This window comes from Betta splendens, chromosome 24 (genome assembly GCF_900634795.4).
Source record: "Betta splendens chromosome 24, fBetSpl5.4, whole genome shotgun sequence".
Classification (NCBI taxonomy): Eukaryota; Metazoa; Chordata; class Actinopteri; order Anabantiformes; family Osphronemidae; genus Betta; species Betta splendens.
Window position 1 is genome coordinate 7523114 of NC_040901.2, and position 10317 is coordinate 7533430.

A 10317-nucleotide genomic window follows, 5' to 3' on the forward strand; every position below is an offset into this window, starting at 1 on the left:
TTCTGTTTACGCCAGAAATAAGATATGATGTCACTTGGGATGAACATCTTCCATCCATCAACAGATTTTGTGTTTGTACAGCGATTTGATCGATCGGCGCCGTATTGTAGGATGTGAGCGATGGAACAAAAGCGGGTGAGAGCGATCGCCTGCCCCAAACACACACACACACACACACACACACACACAAACACACACACACACACACACACACACACACACGCATTACATAACAACTCAATCCCTTTCGCTCTCGTACTGTCAGTGGGCATTAGCGTCCTGCTTTGACGCGTGTGCGGTGGAAAGGCCGTGCCACCGTCTCGCTCTTACATCACGACTGCTGTTGCATCACAGCAAGGGGGGGGGGGGGGTCACTCACTCAAGCCAGAGAGGTCTGAGAGGTGGTCGCGCATAGACTGAAGACACAACCCTAGTGTTTGCTGTGTAGTTCAGCAGACTGCCTGAACATCTGGGACAGATGCTAATTTCACAGCATTTCATTTGAGCCAGATTCGGGACGCACACGTTGCCTCTCTTTTGATCCAATCTCTGAAAAGGCAGCCACTCTCTGCTTCAGTACTGTTGTTTATAATCACGTCATCCCATACACCTTCCTCTCTAACATCTTTGCACCCGCGCACAGACTTCAGATAGCGGGTGTTCCTCCCAATCTTGCCGCTGTGTATCTTCCTTAGTTCTGATGCATATCAGCCGTTATGTAAAGCTGCAGGGAGCAACAAACAGGTTCATCAGATACCGCGGAGTCGCAGTCGCACTGATGTCTGGCCTCTGATAGAGGTTTGACCCGGGTCAGACACGAGTCAGAGCATACTTCATCCTTAGTGGGGCAGCGTTCTTGCAAGCAGGTAGTGAAAACTACGCTCGGGTGACATTCAAGGTGGAGTTTCTGCAGCTGAAAACCACTTCTGCTGCTTGTGTCAAGGATTTGGCCCGAGCACATTCGCGGCCGCGGGGCTGTGAGCTGCAGCCTGGTCCAGATAACGAGTGAACGGGTTTCACAGAAGGGAGAAACACGTCAGACGTCATGTCATTTGGGTCAGTCACACATGTGAAGCATCCAAAATATGCCAGACACGCAGCGAAGGAAGGAAAAACACAACATATCACAGCAACAGAATGCTGCACTTTAGTTGCACTGCAGTCACACCGGCTGCAGGCCAATGAATAAATCACCGTGACTCAATGAGATGAGCAGCACTCCAAATGTATAAAACATGATACTGATGAACAATGTGAGTTTACGTTTGACATTCTATGGTGGATTTGTTTTACTGAAGGCCTCCTCTCATTGTTTCACAACAGCCACCCTACAAAGAATAGTGTGCAGTAAAAGCGCTTCCTCCCTGGTGCCTGGGAGTCTACTGTCCAGTCAGCGTGCTGCAGGGCAGCGCTGGAGACGAGCACACAATGGCTGCGGTTCCTCCGCTATTTTGAGAGGCTTCCTCCACCTTTAGCCTCGCCCCAAACCTTACCCACGGGCATCGCCCCCGTCCAGATGTGCCTGAAAAAGGCTCGTTCGGAGTCGTCCGAGCTTCCTGCACGCTGCGGCCCGCATCGGCCGCCCCGGCGAACAATGGGATGCCGCGGCGCGGACCGGGAGGTGCGCGACGGTCGCGAGACCTCCGGCAGCCACACAAACCGTACCGCAAGAGCACAATCAGCACAGGAAGCCCAGCCTTCCTGATGACAGGAAGCAGGCCTCGCCGTGGAGACAGCCGTCTGAGTGTGTGTCCCGCAGGTCAAACGCGCACACACACACACACACACACACACACACACACACACACACACACACACACACACACACACACACACACACACACACACACACACTTTCACTTTAGCACACTCTTGACCCTGTGGTCAGCACAGCTCTTTAAATAGACAGAACCAGCCCAAATCCTTTGTCAGTCTCTTGAATATGCTACAATACAGTGTTCATCTAAAATAATCCATGAATGTGTGTATTTATTTGTACTGTACTGTAGTAACCTCAGCGTCCATTCATGCTGACTAAAGGGCATCTGCAAGAAGTAAAGGCCTGCCTAAACTTTACATGGACTTTCCTGGTAAAAAAACACAGTATCCACCTCCTCCGCCTCGTCTCCTCCCCTCTTCATCACTAAATCCTCTCATTCCACCGTTGCCCAGAACCCGCAGACAAACAGCTGTATCACGTCATCAGCAGTGACGTCTATTAAATGGTGTTTTTGAATTGTTTACATTGTGACAAGCTGCAGACGTAAAGACGGGTTAATAATCAACTAAATGTCCGGAAGGTCAAGCAGTGATTGGGACATATGTTCCCTCACCCGCCGATGGATACACCTTAAATTAATATTCAACTAGTTGTATCAATTTAAGACATTCCTTCATCTCCCATAAGCAAGCAGCCCATCAGCATTTCATCATCACCACAAAAGCAGGTCGGGAGCGTGTGGAAGATTTTATTATTGTGCAACGCAGCCAATCAGAAGAGATCAGCGAGGGGGAGTTTCAGGTTTTACAGAAGAAATTAGGTCATCTGCCTGTGTGAACATGTCTAATGCTGTGTCACTGTGGGTGGATGCTGCGCAGAGACTAGCTCAAGTTCAATCCTTCATCAAAACAACATTGTACAACATATGTACAGCCATGTAGAGCGGCCACACTGGATAAATGTGGCATCTTAGAGTCGAGCCACAACCTTGAACTGTGAAGTGAGTCATTGAATTGAGGTCCATGTCAAGGTCATTCACCCGCACGCACCTCCCATCACGCTAACGCCTGCAGCAAAACAGATTAGTAGATGGAGAATTTTACTTATTTTGAGCTCACTCAGAAAAAATGTGTCCAGAACCCATCAAAGCTACATATGTCAAACATAAACACAACTCAGAGCCTGCTAAATCTACTTAAACACGCCTATTTATATAGAGAGTATATATAGACTATACTTTACTATACAGGCTGTCAGCTATTGTTGCTAAGCCCTCGGTTGCTCTCGGCTGAATGACAGCACCAGCAGTCAAATGACACACAGCTTTAATTCCAGCCGTCATGTGAGGCCTCAGTATGAAGGATGGAACTAATACTAAAGCTACAAACGACCAAATACAATATCAGTAACTTACAGCTCTTCTGAATTGTACCCTGAAGAGGAAATTTAATACAGTGTAATTCATATTAGTAATATTATTTATTATATACTGGCTTTTGCAGCGCTTTCCTTCCTCTCCTCATCCTCCCCCCAGTTGCCAAATCCTAGACGTTTTGGGGTCTGACTGATTTGGCGGCCGCTGTCGTCCCACCTGTTAGCGAGCGGCTCCATTAGGTGACGCGCTGCTGTGTTACGGTGCGTTACGACGGCCCTGACGTCAGAGGACGGGTGAGTCAACAAAGCGCTGCACTTTCACACAGCACTTATTTACCATTTCATAACCCTAACGGCTTGTTTTTATGACCTCTGACCCCAACAACACCAGAAAAGCCTAAATTAAATCAAGCTAAAGTTTCTTTCGTCACAGATTATAAAAGTGCCACCTGGGGTTTTACAGTCTGTAAAAAGCAACACAGGTGGAACCGAACAAAACAAAAAGCCATAAAAGCATGAAGGTTTATTAGAATTTATGCAGAGTTGGGCCTATTTAAGGATCCCAGAACCCGTTCATTAGACTTTATAGGCAAATGACCGCTATGGTGATAACTCTCCACCCACAGAGAGTGTCACGGAAAAGCACAACATCACAAAAGCACACAAGGACTTTACAATATTGACGCGTTCAGATGTAGAGCATGTTTTTGTTTGTGTGCGAAGCAGCCAATCAGCACAGATGAGCGTGTGTGTGTGTGTGTGTGTGTGTGTGTGTGTGTGTGTGTGTGTGTGTGTGTGTGTGTGTGTGTGTGTGTGTGTGTGGGAGGGGGGTCTAGTTTGCCAGACAAGCTGAGGTCATTTGATTGAAAAACAGGTTAAATGTTGTGTCACTGATTACTATGTTACTGCTTAAGCACAAGGTCCTGAATTGTTCCTCCTTACGCAAGGATTCAATCACATGGGACACAAGACGCTTGTCCACCTTCAAAGTAGTCACAGTACTGACTAATCATCTGACTAATTCATCATCAATCAAACAAATGAACTGAACTGAGTTTGTTTTATTGTACCTAGGGGAGTGTTGCGCACTTCCATTATTGTGTTTCAAGGCCAATGCAGCTGAAGAATCCCCGGAAAGCGTCTCCTTCTCTGCGCACTGGTTTAGGAAACGCACAGAGACAGGGAGCTGTGTGTGTGTGTGTGTGTGTGTGTGTGTGTGTGTGTGTGTGTGTGTGTGTGTGTGTGTGTGTGTGTGTGTGTGTGTGTGTGTGTGTAAGGTCAATGGACTGTTGGTGAAAATGAAGGTGCAGTGCAGCCAAAGTGGACTAACCCAAATAAGTAAATCATTAGGTTTCTTATGTAATATTATGACCTACATCTATGATTGCAATGAGACAACAGGCCTCCAGGCGCCTGCAGGTAAATGGAACCTCAGGACATCTAGAATGAAAGGAGACACAGAACAAATCACACCAATGGTTCTGAATATGAATGTGAACGAGTTGGGTTCACATTTGGCTGCTGTCATCTCTTTATTGAAGGCTCAGGGGCCTCTGTGCCTGTGGAGGACCTAGAATGTCTACAATAATGCTCATATGTTGTTAGACACATGGAAAATCAATGAAAGGACCTGGAGTCACCTGTGACATTGACCGCTGTCAAACAGATCAGGTTGCGCTGATGGTTCGTGGCAGGTAATGCAAACAGACTGCGAGGTCACGACGGGCCCCGTCGGGAAGCGCCCGTCGCTCCGTTATTGACTCAGGCGTGGGTCCGATGTTTTGTGGCCGCGTTCCCGGAGGTGGTGTGTCGCCGGCCGGCCAATAAGGCGCCAGGAAGGAGCACGAGCCCCAAAAACGCAAAACGCCCATGAGGCGAGGAGCTGCTGGAGCGGCCCGCGCGTGTCCTGGGTGTCTTCACCCACGGGCGATGTTTTTACAGGGGAACGGTGTGAAGCGGAGCAACTCAGCTCGAGACCAAGTGGGACTAAATGTGTCTCCTGGTCACCAGATACGCGTCGGCGCCGCCGGTCCAACCTGTGCACGTGCTTGAGTTTGAGCCGGGGCATCTGGACGCTTTCAGTCCATGGCGGCCAAGTGCAACACCCACTTTTATATCGCACTATCTTTATTAAGCAGCAACTCACGCACATGGCATCCATTCCCCTTTAGAGCTACAGTGAACTAAATCTACTCCACAGCTGAAAGGCCAGATCTGCCCCCATGCCGAGCTCTTTATTCACGTCAGATTCAACTAAGGAATACGGACAGATTCAGATTTACTGTAAACAATACTCCTTCGTCTGTCCAGGATGTATCCTGCGGTGGCAGCCGGGTGCAGTAAAGGAAATGGACGCATTGAGTCCAGAGACCGTTTAGGAAAGCGAGCGGCGGCGAAGCGGTGGGCGGTGGATCTCTGCTGCTCTTTAGCCCCCGCTGATCCGGGGCGGATCCTCCCACACCGAGCTCCCGTGCATCCACTCCAGATGATCGATACCTGCGGGTCGACCTACATTCGACTGGCAGTCGGATACTTTGCACTAGTGCGTGAAATGAGAGCTGTTAGCGGTTAGCGGTTAGCGGGCGACCCCGCCGGTGACCTCTCGCTCCGATGCAGCAGCTGCGTGGAGCTGCTGTGCTTCAGTTCGTGTAGGTTCAGTACAATGATCATCGACTAATTTTAAACCAATAAAAGCTTTCTTTTAAAATCCAGGATACTGCTGCCTCTCCGCAACTGCTTGTGGAGTGGAAGTGAAAACAGCCAAAAGCCCTGCCCCACTTCCGAGCCGTGCCACCGGTTTCCCTTGAGCTCCTGGCGTGCGTGCGCCGTGGGCCCTGCCAGCGGAGTCACTGAATAACGATCCTGATATGAAATCCTAAAAATAACAGGTCGCTTTAATTTCATCAGCTCAGGGGGGGAAAAGATCTATTGTGTGATGTATTTTTACAACACGGGCACAGTCAGAACGCTGGACGTCGGCCCAGAGACTGAGTGGAGGTCGAGTTGCCTTCTTCGCAGCTCACGTGACGCAGCAGCAAATATTTGGTGGTCCACAGCCAAGCGGCTCCCGAACACAAGCCCGCGAGGCTTCTTGCCGCGTTTGCTGAACCTGCTTGAACCCCATCTTTTTCTCAGGCCTCGGCCTCAGCGCTGGGTTTATCTCCCAGCTGCCCACTGTGGAAAATTCCCTAAGGAGAGGCCATGAGAGGTTTTTATATTGACTGGAGGAACAAGCCCACAATCTGTGACACCCATGAACACGAGTGAAAAGCTGTTGAAGTTCTCGGTGCACCAATATTAACACGTAATAGGCCTGTTAGTAATTGCTTTAAGTTCTCTCTGCTTGATGAGTGAGGTCCAGTGAGTTAAAAGCTGGACTAGGCTGAAACCTTCTCGGTCACGTACTTTGGGACGAGACCCGGTTCACTAAATCTTTCCCCGCACAATAAAACATTTACAAGATGACGAGATGAAAGTAAAACCTAGAAAAAGGGAGGAAACTGGAGAAAATGAAATTGTTTGCTTTGTTTGTAAGATTATGACTTATGTGTGCGTGTGTGTGTGTGTGTGTGTGTGTGTGTGTAGGCTCACACCTCCCCAGCTGACGTTTGGAGGGTTTATCACACGCTGAGTTCGAGGAAGGAATGGCTTTGCACGTGTGTGTAGTGAGGCAGCACAATACCCAGTCCCTAGTCAAAACACACGAGGTCCACACACACACACACACACACACACACACACACACACACACACACACACACACACACACACTACCCTGGGTGCCCCTCTTTCCTGGCACAGCGACCCAAACACAGCCCAGTGGAACGTGCAGACGTGCTCATCTACATGCACCACGCAGCCGCCCCGTCCGTCTGGACCGTACGTGAGCCCGGATCAGACGCTCGGCGCGACGAGGAAGGGTGAAGGTGAGGGCAATTAGGAAAGGAGGAGGGGCGCCAAGAGAAAGCCACAGAAGTGTCATTAGGAAGAGATAACGCAAACATTGGAGTCGTTAAAATTTAAAAGGATTCTTTCATGAATATTTGAAAGGCTGTTTCGCCATGTAGCAAACACTGGACGTCAAATGGCTTTTTTCCCTCACTAGATAAAGCACGGAGCCCTTTTGGGGTCACGCGTTGCCAGAGTTTGTCTTTCTCCATCCAGTTCGGGCCAGTTGGGCAGCCAGTCGCCGCAGAAAGGCTCCGTCTGAGCAGAAGCTCCGCGACAGAGCAGACTTCACCCCACTGTGAGGAAAACAGCCCCAAGGCGCCTTCAGTCAGAGTCTGACATCAACCTTCTCACATCTCACGAGTTACGCATTCCACTGACATAACCACACAGTAAACACACACACAGTCAGCTGCGCAGGATTCAAGTTAGGTGTTTAATTAGTGTTAGCTTTTCAATTCCAGTCACAAGGCTTTGATTTTTGGTTTGGACCCACAGAGGTGGATGAATCAAGAAAATGACTTGACTGTGTGTTCTAGTGTTTGATGGTGACACACTTCACTTCTGTGAAGAAGTGATAGGAATCCCTGGCTCCCTCCCGTCCCACTCCAGAACTCTTCATTCCTCCAAAGGGGAGGTTCAGATCCCTTACCATCCAGCAGTTGGTCCAAACCATGCCCGCCTGCAGCCGCTTGGCCATGCGGTGGACCTTCCCCACATCCCGGGACCACACGGCCGCCCCCAGGCCGTAGCGCACGCCGTTGCCCCTGGCGACGGCTTCGTCCTCCGTGTCGAAGGGGCTGACGCAGACGACGGGGCCGAAGATCTCCTCCTGCATGACGCGGGAGCTGTCGCCGACGCCCGAGAGGACGGTGGGAGGCATGAAGTAGCCGGAGCGGTTCTGCTCGGGCAGGTCCAGCTGGTCGATCCCCTCGCCGCAGTGGATGACGCCGCCTTCAGATTTGGCGAGAGCGACGTAGCTTCGAACCTGGGGAGCAAAACCGAGGAAAGGTTTAAAATGATGAAATAACTCAAGCGTTTAAAAACAAGTCCGCTATTCTATAAATGTCGCCACTTTTTCCAGGTGCTCTTTGCTGATGAGAGCGCCGTTGTTGTTGCTGGGGTCAGAGGGCAGGCCCGTCTTCCACTTCCTGGCTGCGGCTACGAACTTTACCATGAACTCAGAGTAGATGCTCCTTTCCACATAAACTCTACTGGTGCATAAACAGATTTCTCCCTGGAAGCAGGATGGGAAATAATTTTTTAAAGATCAGAACAAATGTGGGCCGTGATCGCCACCATGTGGACAAAGCGCGTCACTGCAGCCTCATGATCAATCATTATTCTGTTGATTTTCAAAATAAGGGTCACCTGGTTAGAGAAGCTGGAGCGAACCGTGGTCTGGATGCACTGGTCCAGGTCTGCGTCAGCGAAGACGATGCTGGGGTTTTTACCTCCTAGTTCCAGCGAGAGCTTCTTACAATAGGGGGCGCTGCGCTCTGTGATGCGCCGGGCAGTCGCCGTGGAGCCAGTGAAGGAGATGAGGGGCACGTCAGGGTGGCCCACGAGCGCGTCGCCTGCTTTCGCGCCAGTGCCAAACACGAGGTTGACCACTCCCGGGGGGACGCCTGCAGATGGAGGATGCTCAGCGGTGCAGAAACATGCACGAACCAATGGGGGGCGCTGTGGACGCTGCCGCCGTACCGGCCTGCTGCATCAACTTGCACATCATCCAGGAGGTCACGGAGGTCATCTCGCTGGGTTTGGCCACCACGGTGTTCCCTGCGGCGATGGCCGGGGCGATCTTCCAGGTCAGCAGGTACAGGGGGAAGTTCCAGGGGCTGATGAGAGCAGCTACACGCAGCAACAACACAACGTTAGGCCTGAAGGAGCCTAAAAGCGGACCGGACGCCACGCACGACACAGGGGGCGCTCACCCACGCCGACGGGACAACGGATGGTGTAGTTGAGGCAGCCCTCGGCGTCCATCTGGCTGCAGTCAGTGGTGTGGTGCAGTATGGATGTGGCAAAGAAGCGGAAGTTGTAGACGGAGCGAGGGATGTCCACCGCCCGGGCAAAACTTATCGTTTTACCTGTAAAGCCACAACCGAGACAAAGACCTTGTTGGTTATTACTGTTCATCCACAATAAGTGCCTTATTTCCCCAGGTGCTACGAAACATTTACCAGTCTCGAACTCGAGTACCTTGGTCTCTGGACTCAGCCTGGGCAAACTCCTCCAGGTGGGCTTCGATCAGGTCGGCCAGCTTGTTGAGGACCTCTGCTCGCTGCCTGGGGCTTCGGGCCGACCACTCGGGGAAGGCTTCTTTAGCCGCCGCCACTGCCGCCTCCACCTGAGGGCAGAGCCATGAGCTGCTCTGTCACTAATACAGAAATCAATCTTTATATCTATCACACCTTTCATGTGATGCACAATAATGCCTCACTGTGGGTTTGAGTTCTATCTTCAGGAATAACTAAAGAACTCCCACTAGAGGACCTGAGGGTTCTGCATGGTTCATACTGTACGTTACAAGCAGTTCCCGAAACCATTCGCATCTTTGTCAACCATTAAGTGAATCTTGAGGTGCAGCCACTGCATTGCACTAAAGGTGTGTGCATTTAGCATCACACTGACTTTTGTGTTTAATGATTACTCAAATGTTGATTCTGTAGAGGGCAAAGGTGGCTCCCTCAAACACAGGGAGCACCAGAACCTGCACACTGATTCAATATATATATAAAGGACAGAGGATAGAAGCATTTAGTCTGACTGCTTTGTATAAAGCCTAGGAACCTGTAAATACATCAAAAGAAGGGCTCACAATCAGTCAGAGGCCAAAATAGGAAGTGTGTAACCACCAGGGTCTTCTGGCATGTTGTGTAACACAAAAAAGACTCTGAGTTTATTCCAATTGGTTTCGAAAATGTAGTATTTAGGTGCAGTATTAAGAGTGTGAGGCCTCACCTCCTCTTTGCCGCTGTCGGGTACTTTGCAGTAAACCTCTCCGGTGGACGGGTTGTAGGAGTCGATGTGCCTCTGACAAGGGATAAACTTGCCTCCTATGTAGTTCTCCAGAACCAGAGTGGACCGCTGCTCAGCTTTCTGCATAGTTGCCAGTGGATTTACACCGAGCAGGTGAGGCTGCAAAGAGACGGCGGCAGGCAGGCAGGCGCAGGGAATGCCTGGAACGGCACCGATCCAGCAGCAAAGGTGAGGCGGCCTCGCTCCGTCCCTCCTACGGCCCAGTGCGCTGTCACAATAAAAGCCTCGAC

At 50.5% G+C, this 10317-nt stretch overlaps 1 protein-coding gene across 1 annotated transcript; it reads right to left on the bottom strand.

Annotated features, from left to right (window-relative positions):
- Nucleotides 1-7459: 7459 nt before the first annotated feature.
- On the bottom strand, nt 7460-10241 carry aldh8a1 (aldehyde dehydrogenase 8 family, member A1). The gene is made up of 7 exons (XM_029140916.1): nt 10010-10241; nt 9248-9395; nt 8980-9135; nt 8747-8896; nt 8414-8670; nt 8118-8279; nt 7460-8030 (listed from the first exon to the last, which is right to left on the bottom strand). Exons 1-7 carry the CDS (start codon nt 10151-10153, stop codon nt 7578-7580), a joined length of 1470 nt encoding a protein of 489 aa, XP_028996749.1. The 5' UTR covers nt 10154-10241; the 3' UTR covers nt 7460-7577.
- Between the last annotated feature and the right edge of the window lie 76 nt (nt 10242-10317).

Bases quoted from the DNA above. Each gene is read 5' to 3' on its own strand.
- aldh8a1 (XM_029140916.1), bottom strand. From the start codon at position 10,153: ATGCAGAAAGCTGAGCAGCGGTCCACTCTGGTTCTGGAGAACTACATA. The intron at 8,280-8,413 runs GTGACCCTTATT...TCCTGCTTCCAG, and splicing joins GCTCCAGCTTCTCTAACCAG to GGAGAAATCTGTTTATGCAC. The intron at 8,031-8,117 runs GTGGCGACATTT...TTTGCTCCCCAG, and splicing joins GCAAAGAGCACCTGGAAAAA to GTTCGAAGCTACGTCGCTCT.